Source organism: Pipistrellus kuhlii, unplaced genomic scaffold, assembly GCF_014108245.1.
Source record: "Pipistrellus kuhlii isolate mPipKuh1 unplaced genomic scaffold, mPipKuh1.p scaffold_m20_p_1, whole genome shotgun sequence".
In the NCBI taxonomy this organism is placed as follows: Eukaryota; Metazoa; Chordata; class Mammalia; order Chiroptera; family Vespertilionidae; genus Pipistrellus; species Pipistrellus kuhlii.
The window spans coordinates 11,634,571-11,650,935 of NW_023425404.1; the positions used below are offsets into that span (position 1 = coordinate 11,634,571).

The 16,365-nt window shown below is 41.7% G+C and overlaps 1 protein-coding gene across 4 annotated transcripts in view; it reads left to right on the forward strand.

Annotated features, from left to right (window-relative positions):
• Positions 1-14,185, forward strand: part of NEK9 (NIMA related kinase 9) — a 41,096-nt gene extending 26,911 nt beyond the window's left edge. The window contains exons 17-22 of one of the 4 annotated variants that reach the window (XM_036431092.2): positions 2,399-2,569; positions 3,764-3,823; positions 6,856-7,064; positions 8,146-8,307; positions 9,061-9,146; positions 10,055-10,220. In XM_036431092.2, the coding sequence (XP_036286985.1) occupies positions 2,399-2,569; positions 3,764-3,823; positions 6,856-7,064; positions 8,146-8,307; positions 9,061-9,146; positions 10,055-10,067 (701 nt within the window). In that variant the 3' untranslated portion in view covers positions 10,068-10,220. Of the gene's footprint in view, positions 1-2,398; positions 2,570-3,763; positions 3,824-6,855; positions 7,065-8,145; positions 8,308-9,060; positions 9,147-10,054; positions 10,268-11,538 lie in introns of those variants that run through there. The other 3 variants (XM_036431072.2, XM_036431081.2, XR_004986810.2) reach the window with 3 other exon arrangements.
• The last annotated feature ends 2,180 nt before the right edge of the window (positions 14,186-16,365 follow it).

Consider the following 16,365-nt stretch of genomic DNA (forward strand, 5'->3'; position numbering starts at 1 on the left):
ATATGAACCTTCTCTGCTTGTCCTAAAACAAGGGATTTTAGGAAACAAACAGTTTAGTCAAACTAAATGACAGTCAGGATGTCTCTCAGGATTAAATTTAGTGCAGCAAGTACACAGGGCCTCAATGTTTCTTCAGTAGATCTGTGTATTTCATGAGTTAAACTTCAGAATGAGGGAATAAATTGGATTCTGTGGCTAGGCATATTACCTCTTGACCAAAGTCCCTGTACTATTCTAAAATGTATTGCTTGCCTCATTCACACAGCAAACAAACTCAGTGCCTGCTATGCTCCAAGTCCTCTTTTAGGCTCTGGAATAGAGAAGTGTGTCTCAGGAAGGCCCTGTCCTTTAGGAACTCACATTCGAGGAAGGGAGGAGAGATACCCATATAAACAGAGTAGTTCAGGCAGGTAGGTCAGGTGGCGTGGCAGTATCCAACTCCTAAGCCCTGGAGTGCCTGGGGCTCAGTCCTTCTGTCTCCCCACTGCCTTCCTTTACTCCCTAAGTGAGCTCATTATCTTAAATCCTCCCTATATGCCAATAGCTTTTTATGAACACCCCTTCTCTCCACACTCACTCAACAGCCTCTTAGATATTTAAAGATAGGGGGGCTTTATAGCCTAGTTTTCCTTTGTCAGTCCTGATTCATTGTCCTGGCTTAATCATTAATCATACCCCCTTTTAATTCAAAACTGTCCTGATTTGGATAAGAAGTTACAGGCATCTCAAACAAACTTACTATATTCAAAATCAAACTTCTTATTTTCTGTACAAACCTGTTTCACCTGCAGCCTTCCTGTCTCAGTAAATGGCAGCTCCACCCTACACCCCATATCTCATCATCAGCAAACCTACTAATTATCTTCTGATTATGTCCAACCACTTCTCAGCAGCTTCACTACAACTGGTCTCCCTGCTTCCATCCTTGGTCCCTTATAGTTGTTTCTTCTTATGGTAGCCTGAGGGATTTTTTCAAATACCTACTATTCAGAAGCTCTAATAGTTTCCTATCTTGATTAATAAAAATTAAAGTCATTACAATGGCCTACATAGGTCCTACATGTCCAGGACCCCAGCCATCGTCTGATCTCTTCTCTGACTTACCTTCCCCTCTTACTTTGTTCCAGCTGCAGGGTCTTTCTTGTTTCTTGTTTGAGGTGCTCATGTTGCTTACAGGACTTTTGCCCTTACTGTTTCCTACCTGGAAAGCTCTTCCCCTAGATAGCCACATGGCTCTCTCTTTCTTCAATCAGGTCTCTGCCAAAGATCAACAAGTATTTCTCTGACTATCCTATCCTATATAATAAAAGGCTAATATGCAAATCGACCTAACTGTGGAAAAACTGGTCGCTGTGATACGCACTGACTACCAGGGGGCAGATGCTTAATGCAGGAGCTGCCCCCTGGTGGTCAGTGTGCCAGAAGCCAGGCTCATAGCTGGCAAGCACAGCAGCCATCGCAGGAGCCTCTAAGAATGTTTGACTGAAGGCTTAGGCCCACTCCTTGTCAGTCGGACATCACCCAAGTGCAAGCAGGGCTGAGGGGACCCCCACAAGTGCACAAATTACGTGCACTGGACCTCTAGTCAGTCAGTCTCTCCCTCCCTCTCTCTCTCTCTCTCTCTCTCTCTCTCTCTCTCTCTCTTATATATATATATGCCTAAATGACCATCTGACCAATAGCTATGGTGCACAGTGACCACCAGGGGCCAGACACTCCGACTGTAGCTATGACGTGCACTGACCAGCAGGGGCCAGACATTCAACACAGGAGCTACACAGGAGCTACTGAGCTGTGGTGATTTGGCAGCTGATGCCCTGGAACCAGAGAGGAGGGAGCCCGATTCTGGGATGCATCACCCGAGAACCGCCCTCTCACAATCTGGGACCCCTTGGGGGATGTCAGAGAGCCAGTTTTAGCCCAGTCCCCGCAGGCCAGGCCAAGGGACCCCACTGGTTCATGAACCCGTGCACTGGGCATTTAGTCCAAAGTAATAATACCTCCCTTTTTTATTTCCACTATTTTACTATTTTTCAGTCTTCCCCCACTAGTCTGTCACTTGCAGAGGGCAGCGACTGTTTTATTCACTGCTCTGTCCCCAGCACCTCAAGCAGTGCCTTTCATGAAGTAGATGCCCAGTAAATATTTGAATGATCAAAAACAGTTGTTGAATGAGTAGAATGAATAAATGACTGGATGGCAGTATGTAAGAATGGTAGTCATTTTCACCTGGGGAATATAGGAATTGTTTAGGCTTATATAGGGGGTAAACAGCTTTCCCTTATTTTGTACAGAGTGGGAAACTTTCTAGCTCTAGGGCATAGAGGTGGGAAACCCAGATTTGGGACGCCAGCATTCTAGTAAGCTATCTGATGTTTAATGTATGTTTTTTTTCTAGATAATCACATTTTTGCCTGGGGCAATGGTGGAAATGGTCGCCTGGCAATGACCCCTACAGAGAGACCTCATGGCTCTGATATCTGTACCTCCTGGCCTCGGCCTATTTTTGGATCTCTGCATCATGTCCCAGATCTATCTTGCCGTGGCTGGCACACCATTCTCATTGTTGGTAAGGGTTTCACATGTGAGGGTTGAGGTGGCTTTGACAGGGGATAGATCTACACCTAACATACTGGTGGCTACATTTTTTTTAAAAATATATTTTATTGATTTTGTACAGAGAGGAAGGGAGAGAGATAGAGAGTTAGAAACATTGATGAGAGAGAATCATTGATCAGCAGCCTCTTGCACACCCCCTACTGGGGATATGCCCGCAACCAAGGTACATGCCCTTGACTGGAATTGAACACGGGACCTTTCAGTCCCCAAGCCAACACTCTATCCATTGAGCCACACCAGTTTCGGCGGTGGCTACATTCTTGGAAACAGAAGTGTCCTGAAGAAAAGAGGCTACTTCCATACGTCTTACAATGTCAGTGATGCCATGCCTAGTGGTAGAAACAGAACATTGTCACTTCCTGAGCTTTAACATTTGCCACCTCTTGACTATTTTAAAAATAATTTTTTTTATTGCTTTCAGAGAGGAAGAGGGAGAGAGAGAAACATCATTGATGAGAGAGAATCATCGATCAGCTGCCTCCTATACGCCCTGCACTGGGGATAAAGCCCGTAACCGTGCGTGTGCCCTGACCGAAAATTGAGCCCTCACCTCCTGATTCATAGGTTGGCACTCAGCCTCTGAGCCACACTAGCCGGGCGCTTTTTAACTTTGTCCTCTGCCTCCCTTGCCATTGAATTTGTTAATTGAATTTGTTATTCTAGTTCTCTACTAATGCATTTGTTGTGTATTAATGCTATTGTGAGAAACATTTAGTGCACCTTTAAAAAGAAACTAAATCATCACTGCTTTCTGCAGAAAGAGTACTTTGTTATGAACCAAATTATATGAAGGCCTGCCATGAGATTTACAAGTTCATTCTTTCAGATCAGTGGTTCACTACCTTGGCTGCACATCAGAGTCTCCTGAGGAGCTTTTAGAAATCCCTGTCCAATTAAACCGAACCTCTAAAGCTTCCCAGATGATTCCAAAGAACGTTAAGGAGAATTGCTACTTTATATAGTGAATATAGTTAGAGTAGCTAGTGGTGCTTTGTTTATATTATTAATATCTAAAACAGTAATTAATTTTATCTGGAGTGAGGGATAGCAGTTATCTCCTAGATCAACTCCCTATCCTAGTCCTTCTCACTTTTTCCTGCCTATAGCTGTATATAATGCTTAACTACTGAATTTTTCTCCTCAGAGAAAGTATTGAATTCTAAGACCATCCGTTCCAATAGCAGTGGTTTATCCATTGGAACTGGTAAGTAGCAATGTCTTAGGTACCAGTAGTTTTGTGAGAGGTGGAACTTTGGGTTGGAATCCATACATTCTCTCCCAGAAAAGGAAATGATCTTTTGGAAACGGGAATACAGTGATCAAGAGGGAGGATTATATTTTGGTGGGTTTCACAGTAAGTTACGACTTTTACATTGTGGTCAGAGGAAGAGGCCCCCACACATATGGAAGTAATTATGTGGCTTGCCCAATATTGTAATGTGACTTATGTATTGTCTTTTTCCTGACGATGCTTAGGGGCAACAGATTCTGTCTACCCTGCATTTCCTGGTATTTCTAGGGGTATTCTACTCTATAGAAATAGTTCTTCAAAACAGGCCCTCAAAATGAAAAGTTGGCTAGATTTCCAGGTGGTTAGGAAAACTAGCTTAAAGCTCTGTCGTTTTCCTTTGGCTTCTTTGTTCTTAGTGCTGTGTTATTTGGGATCATGCCAGGAAACTGGATCTGTTTCTTTCTGGTTTTCCATTTGCTAGTGTACCTGTAGTCTTGGATATCTCAGAATCTGAGTTCTGATATTTTGTGAATCAAACAGGTAAAAAATCCAGAATAGAAGTAGATAATCCTTTAAAAAAGTAGTAGTTGAAAATCTGATCTAGAATTGTTGCACTTTAGTTTACAGACACACATACACACACACACACACACACACACACACACACACATACATTATACCTCTTATTAGACTCCTTTAGTAATTCATGGCTCAACATCTATTTGTGCATATTACTACTTGTCACAATATCTTTTTGCAGAGCACAGCTGTTTTGTTGGAGTTTTGTTTGCTGGAACAGTATTTAAAGGAAAAACTTGATTAAAAGCACAAGTCCATTGACTAGAAAATGTAAACTACATAATGGCGGGGGGTTTTGTCTTTTTTCCCAGAGAGGAAGAGAGAGAAATATCAGTGATGAGAGAGAATCATTGATTGGCTGCCTTATGCGTGCCCCCTACTAGGGATCGAGCCACAATCCGGGCATGTGCCCTTGACCAGAATCAATCCTGGGACCCTTCAGTCCCCAGGCTGACACTCTATTCCCTGAACTAAACCGGCTAGGGATTTTTCTCTATTTTTATTCATTAATTGTATCTACATTGCCTAGAAGAATGCCTGGCAAATGGAAAGTGCCCAGTAAATAGTTGTTAGTTGAATGTGTTGTTGTCATCCAATAGCATTTTATTTTTTTAATTTATTTTTTAAAATATATTTTATTGATTTTTACAGAGAAGAAGAGAGAGGGATAGAGAGTTAGAAGCTTCTATGAGAGAGAAATATCAGCTGCCTCTTGCACACCCCCTACTGGGTATGTGCCAGCAACCAAGGTACATGCCCTTAACCAGAATCAAACCCGGGACCTTTCAGTCCTCAGGCCAACGCTCTATCCACTGAGCTAAACCAGTTTCGGCAGCATTTTATATAAGAGTGAAAGTGAACATCTACAAATATTTCCATAATGTAAAAAGCAAGTTACAGCAGACTACTTGTCTTATATAAAGTTCAAAAACCAGCAAAATAAATAACTTACTGCTTAAGGATACATACATACGTGATAAAGTTGTTTTTCAAAGAAGAAATGATAAATACAAAATTAAAAAGTGCTTACATCTGGATAAGAGGCGAGAGAAGGAAGGCCTTCACAACCAGGCCCAGTGATGTAGGTAATGTTCTGATTCAGCACTGGCTCTTTCTGCAGCAGTAACTGTGTTCTGTATGTTGCTGCCAGTGTAACAGCCACTAGCCACGTGTGGCTATTGGGCCCTTGGAAAATGGAGACTGAATGAGGAACTGAATATTTAATTCTGTTTAAATATCCATATTATTTGGCTACCATATTGTAAAGTATAATTCTAGTTCTTCAAGTAGTAGATTCATGTGTTTTTTATTAGGCATCAAAACTTATAATTTAAAAATCATCTTCTGTATATCTCAGATGTAACGTAACTTTTATTTTATTTTTTTATTATTTTTTAATATATTTTATTGATTTTTTACAGAGAGGAAGGGAAAGAGATAGAGAGCTAGAAACGTCGATGAGAGAGAAAAATCGACCAGCTGACTCTTGCACACCCCCTACCGGGGATGTGCCCGCAACCAATGTACATGCCCTTGACCGGAATTGAAGCTGGGACCTTTCAGTCCACAGACCGACGCTCTACCACTGAGCCAAACCGGTTTTGGCATGTAATGTAACTTTTAAAAACAATTTAAAACAAAAAACAAGCTTCAGAATTATTTTGGCATCTATAGTTCTACTAGTTTAGTAGGACTGCACTGGTCAATATAGTTATAGTCAAACAGTCCTTTACATTTAACTTTGGAATAGACCATGCAAATTATCTTTTTTTAGTTTTGGCAAAATTTACTTTTTCAATTATATTTTTCTTTGGCCCATAGTAAAATTCAGTTTCATTTCTTGACACACATCAGCTGGGCTTCATTAAGTTAACTTGGAATATGCTTCATGATATGAAAGAACCAGCCATCATCTTTTTTAAATTTTTACAAATAGTTATCAAAGAATTTAATGACTGTAATGGTTGAAGACTTCTTCATTCAGATATTTCTCCAAAAAGGGAGTTGGTGGTGAGTTTATCTGGCAACTTTAAGATGTTTTTGGCTCAAATGTGAAAGAGCTTTGTATATAAGATGAACCTTTGTGGAGGATGCTGGAGTCTGGATGTATCTTTTTAAAGCGTGGATGCTAGATTTGATGAGCTGTGCTTGGGGTGATTGTTCAGTTATGGTTTAGAACATTGATCATCTGCTATGAACTAGGAGTAAGAAAGTTTGGAAAGAAATAAATTATCGTTATGAAGATACTGATATACAATACCTTGTGTAAAAACTAAAAAATTTAGTCCCAAATACTTTACCTACACTGTTACTAGTCTACTTCATGCAAGTCTAGTAACCTCCTCCTAAGTCAGTGGGACTATAAGGTGGTGAATCTTTCTTGCTGCTTAGCAAAGTTGTCTATTTCTGTGCTGTGTGTCTGTCAGTGGCTCAGAGCTGTAGCCCGGGAGGAGGAGGCGGCGGCGGTGGGGGAGAAGAGGAGGACAGTCAGCAGGAATCTGAAACTCCCGATCCAAGTGGAGGCTTCCGAGGAACAATGGAAGCAGACCGAGGAATGGAAGGTTTAGTCAGTCCCACGGAGGCCATGGGGATCAGTAGTGGGGCCAGCAGCTCCTGTCCTGGCTGGCTTCGAAAGGTAATTCCTGTGGTAGAGGTACCTTAAATAAAATATCAGATCCTTTGCAGGGACTGAAAAGACGTTGTCAGAATCTTTCAGTTTCCCATGTCTTATTCGAGTGTTTTGCAGCAGGCACCTGGGTTCCTCATTTCCACCTGGAACAGAATCACCAAATCTTAAATCCTTTTTTTCTTCCTGACAAGAACAAATGCAAATGTTCTCATACCTGTATTACTTAAATGAATGTAAATTAATACAGGTAGTTTTTGTAATCCATATGTGCAAAGATTAAGCTTATGATTTTGTACTGTGGTTTGGGGCAATTGGAATGCTTACAATAGAGAAATGGATTATGAAAGTTGAAGTACAGACAGTAAAAATGTTGAAGTAAATTTATTTATTTGGAAAGTTGGTTATAGCGTATAGCTATGCAAAAGAGGATAGAATAACACCTATGCAGTATGATCCCATTCTTTTAGCAAATATGTAATGTATAGAAGAATGTCTACTGTGAAGACTATACTAATTATTTTAACAGAGGTTATCTACGAGTGATGGAATTGCTGGTGATTTTTATCATCCCCCTTTGCCCATATATATTTTCTCATTTTCTACAGTGAACATTTATAGTTTGTGAAATTTTAAATTTTTTTACCAAAAAGATCAAATCTATATATTTATAGCTCCCTGTATAATAACTTGATAACCAAACTTGATAGCTGTACAAGGAGTCTAAATGGAGGAAGAGTACACTGTACTACCTGAGGCATCTGCCTCAGCCTTTAGAAGCCTGGCAGTTGGCCTCGCTAACATCACCTTAGAGCTTCCCAAGTCACTGACTCGCCTACATAGAATAAGTGTGTTGGGGAAGCATGTCTGGCACTGAAGACTCTGTTCACGAAGTTAAATTCCTATCACTGGAACTCCTCTGAGGAAGGGCTGACAGGTTGTGGACAGGTAGGGAGAGCTATGTCATAACCACAAGTGTCCTGACCCACTAGAGGGTGCTGATGTCACAATAGAGTAAAGCTTATAGCAAGAAGGAAATTTGAAGTAAATGGCTCAAACACAACTGATGAGATTCTCTCTCTATCCATAGGAGCTGGAAAATGCAGAATTCATCCCCATGCCTGAAAGCCCATCTCCCCTAAGTGCAGTTTTTCCAGAATCTGAGAAAGATACCCTGCCTTATGAAGAGCTGCAAGGACTCAAAGTGGCCTCTGAGGCGCCTTCAGAACACAAGCCCCCAGTAGGTGCCTGGGTAACGGAGCTTTTTGCCTTTCAATCTCAACTAGATACGGTGGCTGCAAGCTCTGCCCAGTTCTCTTGGCCTCGCTGTCTCCTCCTCTGGTTTCTTTGGTCTCTGGCTGCTCTGTATCAATTCATTATGCTGTCTATTTGGTAGTGCTTAACGCCTCTACTAAAGAGTAAACTGAATTGTCTTGGAAAAATATTCACTCTTGCACATCGCTGACAGGCAAACACTTTTCTATAGCAGAGAACTCTCTTTCTACCTCAAAAGTACCAACGTTGAAATTACACAATTCAAATCCAGTTTTTCACAATACTGGCAGGGTGGGTTGGAGGCTCTAAATACAAGGTGGGGCAAAAGTAGATTTTTTGTTGTGAGTACGTGAAGCACAGAGTATGTTCTTGTATTATTTAGTAATTATTGTATTATTTTTTGTACAAACAACTGTAAGCCTATTTTTGCCCAACCCTATATAAGTAAGAAATAATGCTTAGGTCCAACACATGTCATGTATATCAAATTGTGGTAAATACCTAAATAAAACTGTAAACCAGGGGTCATCAAACATTTTGGGCCGCATTGTAATTATTTAAAGCTTTGTGGCCATACAGTCTCTTTAGCAGCTCTGCCACTCTGACATTAGCAGCCATAGATAATACACAATGAATGAGTATGCTTGTATCCCAATAAAACTTTACAAAAACAGGCAGTAGTCCTGCTTTGGCCTATGGACTGTCTTCTGCTAACCCCTGCTATAAACAGTATATAATAGAAGAAGGAAAAAAAGTTCAGACTAGCAAAATTGAAAAGCTCCCCAGAAGAAATAATGCAACCTTTGAAACTTCAAGGTAAACCTTTAAATTCCTCCGTTAGTTGTTTTAGGAATCCTTTTACTGAACACCTCTCACATCTCTTCCAATGTGTGATCCGCTACATTTCATGCATATTGACCCTTTGGGTCATAGTTTCCTCAGCGATTGGAAAGACTTGTTTCAAAGTAAATTATGCTTCCCCACCTCAGCATTTTGTTTATTTTTTATCCTCACCCAAGGATATTTTAGAAAAAGAAAATGTGAAAGAGAAATATAGATTGGTTGCCTCCCATATTCACCCTGACTAGAGATTGAACCCACAACCTGGGTATGTCCCTGAATGGGAATCAAAACAGCACCCTTTTCTGTGTGGCACGATGCTCCAACCACTGAGCCACACTGACCTGGGCCCCATTTCAGCATTTTGAATGGGAAGATATCAGTACAATTTGAAATGTTTTCATGAAGTCATCCAAAATAGATTGGTTTTTTACCTTAGCATAATGGAGACCGAGGCAGAGTTTTCTTGCCCTATTATGTTAGGGCCAGGTGCTCTTGTTATCCTGGCTATTTTCTGTTTCTCTTGCATGGACTTCATGTGTATGTGTTTTATTATATATATTTTTAAATATCTTTTGATTTTAGAGAGAGAAAGAGAAGAGGGGGAGAGAAAGATAAAAACACCAATGATGAGAATCATTGGTCAGCTGCTTCTTTCACACCCCCCTCTGGTGATCGAGCCAGAAACATGGGCATGTGCCCCAGCAGGAATCGAACTGTGACCTCCTGGTTCACGGGTCGATGTTCAGTCACTGAGCCACACCAGCCAGGCCTTATCTTTTTATTTTAAAAGTAAAATCTGGTAGCACTTAGAGGAAATTTCGATTGGGGAACTGTGGCATGTAGGCAGAACCTACTGTGACCTCTCTCTCTCCACTCTTTAGCCACCTCGGCTGAATCCTGCAGGAACATGTGCTGGGAAGGGAACACCGCTGATTCCTCCTCCCTGTGCCTGCAGCACTCTGCAGGTAGAGGTGGAGAGACTGCAGGGTCTGGTGTTAAAGTGTCTGGCTGAACAACAGAAGCTCCAGCAAGAAAACCGCCAGATTTTTACCCAACTACAGAAGCTGAACAAGAAATTGGAAGGAGGGCAGCAGGTGAAAGCATTAAAAGAATAATTCAATTTCAGATTCTGTTTTTGAAGAATCACAGAAACAAAATTCCAAGGACCAACATGTACTTACTCTTTTATAAATGCTTTCCTTTTAATGATGTAACTTTTTGAACTAATTCCAGAAGCCCTGGGCCTGGTTCAAGCACCTGGATTGAATGATTTTTTTATTACCTAACTTCCAATGTTTTTTGTTGGTCTTTGTTTTTTGTTTTCCTCCTTATTATGAAAATGTTAAATATAACAGTTCAATGAACACCCATACATCTGCCATCTAGATCCAACAATAGTTAACATGTTGCCATATTAGTTTTTTGGGTTTTGTGTGTGTGTGTGTGTGTGTGTGTGTGTGTGTGTGTGTTTTGTGTGTGTGTGTATTTATAATATGTGTGGGTATATATCTGTGTGTATTTAAAGTGTATGTATTTATTTTTATTTTGATAAATCATTTTTAAGTAAATTATAAAAGTTATGACATAGCCTAAATTCTTTCTTACATGTATCCAAAAATAAAGACATTCATTCTCCTGGATAACCACAATACCATTATCACACTTAACAAAATTAACACTAATAATCTCAGTTCTTATCCAGTATCCAGTTGATACTTGGATTTTCCCAGTTTTCCCACAGAAATATCCTTAACTGTTTTTATCAGATCAGAATCCAGACAAAACCCCCATATCACATTGTTATGTCTCTTATTTCTCTTAATCTAGAGAATTCCTTTCACCACCATCACTTTTCCCCCCATGGCATTGACTTGAAGAACAGGGTCAGCTGTTAACAGAATGCACCACATTTCTGGATTTGTCTTTTTGTTTTTTTTGTTTTGTTTTTGTTTGTTTTTTGTGGGGGCATTGCTTAACTTGTTCTTTTTTTCATTCTGTCATTTCTGTAAACTGAAAGTTAGATGCAAGGCTCAGTTAAATTTGTTAAACATTTTTTTAAAATCCTCACCCGAGGATATGCTTACTGATAGAGAGAGAGAGAAACATTGAGTGTGAGAGAGAATATTCATTGGTTGCCTCCTCAAATCCACAACCTTTCAGTATGCAAGACGATGCTTAACCAACTGAGCCACACCAACCAGAGCTTAAGTTAAACATTTTTAATAAAAATCCCTCACAGGTAATGCTGCATGCATTTTTTTTTTAATGGCCACAAATCCCTAGAGTTTGACATTGAAAATCTAGCCCTGAACTGCCATGTTAGGTAGCAGTAGTGTTAATGTGGAACTGTGTTTTATCTGGACAGATGGGGATGCAATCCAAAGGAACTCAGACAGCAAAAGAAGAGATGGAAATGGATCCAAAGCCTGACTTAGATTCAGATTCCTGGTGCCTCCTGGGAACAGATTCCTGTCGACCCAGCCTCTAGTCTCCTGAACCTATATAACCTCCAGGAAACTGGGATCCAAAGAACTTCACAGCACACTTACTGAATGCAGAGCGCGCTTTCCTGGCTTTGTTCACTTGCAGACAAGGAGTGCAAGGCGGAGGCTCTGAAGCACTTTCCACGTACACTTGGAGAGTGGCATTGCCTATAGATAGGATCTAGGAGTGGTTTTGTTTTGGAGAATGGAAGGGCCCCATGCCCTGGCTTGGTCCTCAGTGACTGCCATAGCAACAGCAGCTCTGTACCTCATCTGGTGATCCCACCTTTGAAGAGGAGACACAATGCTCACCTTAATTTGCTGGTAGCAGCTTATATCCCACTTATCATTTTCACCATAAATTGGAAGCTGCCTTGGGAATTCAACACCAGGCATTGCACCTCTGGGTGGAGGAGGGAAAAGTGTGAAGCTGGAGTGGGCTGGAACCAGGTGGGCCCTCCCGGGGTCCTCTGGAGAGAAGTGGTGTGCTCTGAGCCCTCTCAGGAGTTCTGCGTCCAGGAAAGACTGGTGGAGTCAGTCTCTAGGGCCAGTTTTTAGAAAGTTCAGTTACATCGTGCAGCTCAGTGCTTTAGGAGGAAAAATGGGCTTCAATTGCTTTTCCTCTGAGATTGGTGAGGAGTAGAAAAAGAAGTGCCGGTCCCTCCTCATCACACAGCTGGAGTGTCCAGCTGTGGCCAGTGCAGGGTGGGCTTTCCTAGCTTTGGAAGAAGCCTCTGAGAGATGAGGTGGCTTGTAGAGAATTAAGCCAGTCGGGCAGCAGGAATGGCCTTAAGAGAAAACCGTGAGGGAGAGGAAGTCCTTTAGCTGCCTCTGCTTGCATGTTTGAGAGGGCCTACAGTGACAGGCTTCTGCCCAGGCGGCCTCTCACGCCTCTGCCTTCATGGCTCTTATGGTTCTGATCTTGACATCAGCAGTCCCATCCACTCCCTTTCTGTATGTCAGTATTTTCCCCCTTTGGTGTTTATGACGCCATATCAGTGAATCTGTATCAGTTTTTCTGCTAGAGTGGCCCAAAGCCAGCCCCGAACCTGGTAGTCCCTGAAGCCTAACAGAACAGGTAGAACCTGCCAAGGGAAAGGAATGTGGCTGAGCTCCCTTCTAATCCCGTAGTCATGCCCTATTCTATTAGACCGGAGCAAGCTGGCTTTCCCAAAGAAAGTGTCCTAGAGCCTTCGATGGTTTTACTTAAGAGAGTGAGCGTGGTATCTCACCCAGCCTTGTGGAAGGTTCCGGAGCTGCCTTGAGTTTCACATCCTACCTTCCTAGAAACGGCTCCAGTTTTATTTCCCTTTCCCTAGACCAAATCATAAATGTCTGATGTTTTTAATATTTTGGAAGGATCTGTGCAATGGAAATGTTGTCATTTCCCTGAAACTGATGTAAAGGCTGATGTTCCGGGGAGAACTCCATAGCTGGGGATGGGCGACTCTGTCCAATGGGATCTCCTTTGGTTTGATGTTCCCATTGTTTTCTCAATTCTGGGAAGCCTAGTACAATGGTACTAATGTAATCACTGAAGCCTTTTCTTAAAATAAGGGAAGGGGCCAACCCTGGATTAAGCTACAAATTCTAGGGACTTGGGGGTTTCCTATACACCCTAATAATGGGTTTTGGTTCATCATGTAAATGCAATTTCGATTTTTTTAAAGGACTGACTGGCCTTTCACATTCTTGTGTCCCTCATGCTTACCATCTCAGCAGGCCTGAGAGGCGGGTCAGTTTGGGTGTTGATCATGAGTGTTGCTTCTGCTGTGGATCTGAGGAACATGGGACGTTGCTGAGACTGGGTGATGGATGTGAGCACTGAAGGAAGGGTGAGACCCTGTCCTTGTTCCGGAGGGGAGTTACCCTCTAGCAGTGGAATGCTGTGGTCATTTTCTCTAGCATGTTCCCTTGGGAAACCTAGGTTTGCTATGAATCTGGCTGAGAATCTAAATTCTGTGCCTTAGAAACAATTTGCACTTTTCCAAAATGGTGCCTGGGACAGCCGTGTTATTTTCCCCACCAAGCAGCTATGCAAACAGAAACCAGTTCAAAGGTGGCAGCCATGCTTAGATAAAAAGTGAAGTGAGGTAGCGGAAATGTCTTTGAATGGTTTTCTGTAATTCTCTACTTTGCTTTCTATACAGTGCTAGGTGTTTTAAGTTTTCCGTAGTATTGCTTTTGAGTTACAGTATAACCTGAGTTATTCCTCTGCTCCGACATTGTTGCTGAAGAACTTGCTTATTGTTGGCCAGATGTTTGAAAGGTTGAGGGTGGAGTGGTTTGGCATTTCTATTTTGAATAAACATTTAAACTCTCAATCAGTGCTATGTCTTAGTAAGTCTGTGCATGGACCTTGTCACTGGGGATAAAACACTCAGGTTCCAGACCTTTGTGAATTTTTTAATTCAGTGGTCTGTAACAAACAATGCAAGGGACATTTGCACCGAAATAATCTCTTTCCAATTTCTTTTTCTCGCTAACAGAATCATTTCTGCTGCTACAGCTCCTTTCTCCCCCTACCCCCCCCAAAAAAAACAAACTTATGAAATACAGTGCTTAAAGTGCAGAGGGAGAATAAAACAAGCTATTAGAAGAGGAGGGATCACTTCTTGTACTTGCCTCCCCGATCACAGTGGGCTTTTTCAAGTGATAATGCCAGTTCGTGTTTATAAAACATAAGAGGGTGTACTGTATTTTGGTCGCCTTGGCATAGCACAGCCAAGTTACAACTTCTCTTGGCTGAGCATTTCCCTAGAGTGAAAGCAACCTTAAACTTACACTTCATTTGGTTTGCCATATATTTGGAAACATTCATAATAGACCAACTCTGGAGCAAAGATGTAAATAATTTTTTTCAAAAAAGTATCCCTGGGCCTATAAAGAAGTATTATTCATGATAGTGTCAGGGCAGAGTGGGCTGTAGTCAGGGCTACAAAATATATTCCTTCATGCTGCAAAGCCAAAAATCATTTATTGCTTCGATAACTAACTGGAAATAAACATACTGATCACTAAACCTCACAGAATCATAACATTAGAGAGAAGAACACTGTATCACATCTCAGCTACCTCCTGTGCAGCTGTGAAGAGTGACAAGTTGATGACAAAAAGAAAATGCCGGCCAAAAGGTACTGTGCTGCCTTAAATACACAGCTGTTAAGCACTACGTTAGCATGTCTGCCCACAGCGAGTTACTGTGATTTTTCCCACTGCTTAGCCTTTTGGACTTTATAACACATGGACTCAAGGTTCTTGGACGAAGTAGTATAATGCATAGACTAACAAGCAGCATTTATTTCTCCACGCATCATCCTCTGCTACCCAGGAAGAGACTTAGAGAAAGGTTTCCAACCTCATCCCAAAGATCAGATCAGGCGAAATTTAAAAGACTGCTATAATCAAGGCCTAAGCATGTTGCAATTGAAGGGAACATTAAGACATTGACTATTGTTTTATTTCTCTGGCAACATAGTGAATAACTGCTTCCTGTGTCTTAGAAAGCACCCTGCCCCCTACACACACAGACATTTATTCTCCCGGAGGGCCCTGATCTGTGACCTTAATAACATCACGCAGGGATCCCCAGCCCAGTGCCTTGGGGCCAGGCAGATGAAGCACATAACGGGCTGTGGTGATCTGAATGCTCTCCCCCTCTCAAGGAGCAACTGGTTCTGAACTTCATTCAGTTAGTGCGATGCAGGGTGGCTGGCCTGGTGTTTCCAGAACCTCGTTACGTAAGAGATGCTCCACATCCCAGTTTTTCAGTGCTAGGCTATGTTTTCAGTGCTGTGCCTGCCAAATAAACTGGGGGGCAAAGCAGTCCACAGGCCACCTCTTAGTAATGTTGGCCACAGCTCATTTTTGCCATCTATTGTTTTTACCATCAAGTATGAAACAAAGTGGACCTCGTTAAACTTGCCTGGGGAATGTCTGTGTTGGATTAAATACCCAGTGAGTATGTGAGGCTTCTGTAAGTGGCCAACTGAAAGCCCTGTTATGTGATACTTTTTTCTTTGCAACAGTTAAAAAGCATAAATCAAATCAATATATGCTGTTTTTAAAATATGTAATTTTTTTTTTCAGCCTAGTGTCCTATAGCTTCACAGCTAGAGTCTTAAACTCACATTTCAAAGGGGTTTGATCTGATAGCCCAGCCACTCAGAAGCTGCAGTGGAAATGACACAGGAGTGAGTGGCATTGGTTGCTGAGTAAAATACGGTTTTGTGGTGTGCCTGTCCTCTGTGCCCGGGTCAGGTTGGGTGACTTTTTCCCAGTGTTTTAAACTAATAATTTGAGTAAATGCTCTCAGGACAATGATGCTACTGGTATTATTCCAGGTCTGACCCTACCCTGTCAGATATATCTCATCACTGCTCCCACTTGGCAAGTTGAGGACTAATTATTTGTTTGATGTTAAATCCCACAAACCCATTTATTGGGGGGTCTAATTATAAAGGTTACTTGCAGTAGGCATGACTCTGCACAGAGAAAATGAAAGAGATCTGGTACCCTTCAAAGTTTGCTTTCTAAAGAAGAAGTTACCTGTGGTATAGTCAGCGAGGACATGTGCATAGCAATATACAGCTTGCTTTGATGGTACATTTTGCTGTTTCATTTGAAATGCCATCCATCCAATTTACCAACCTGGTTTGAAAGCAGGCAATAGCTGACACTGAAGTTTCTTCCCCTTGACATTAGAAAAG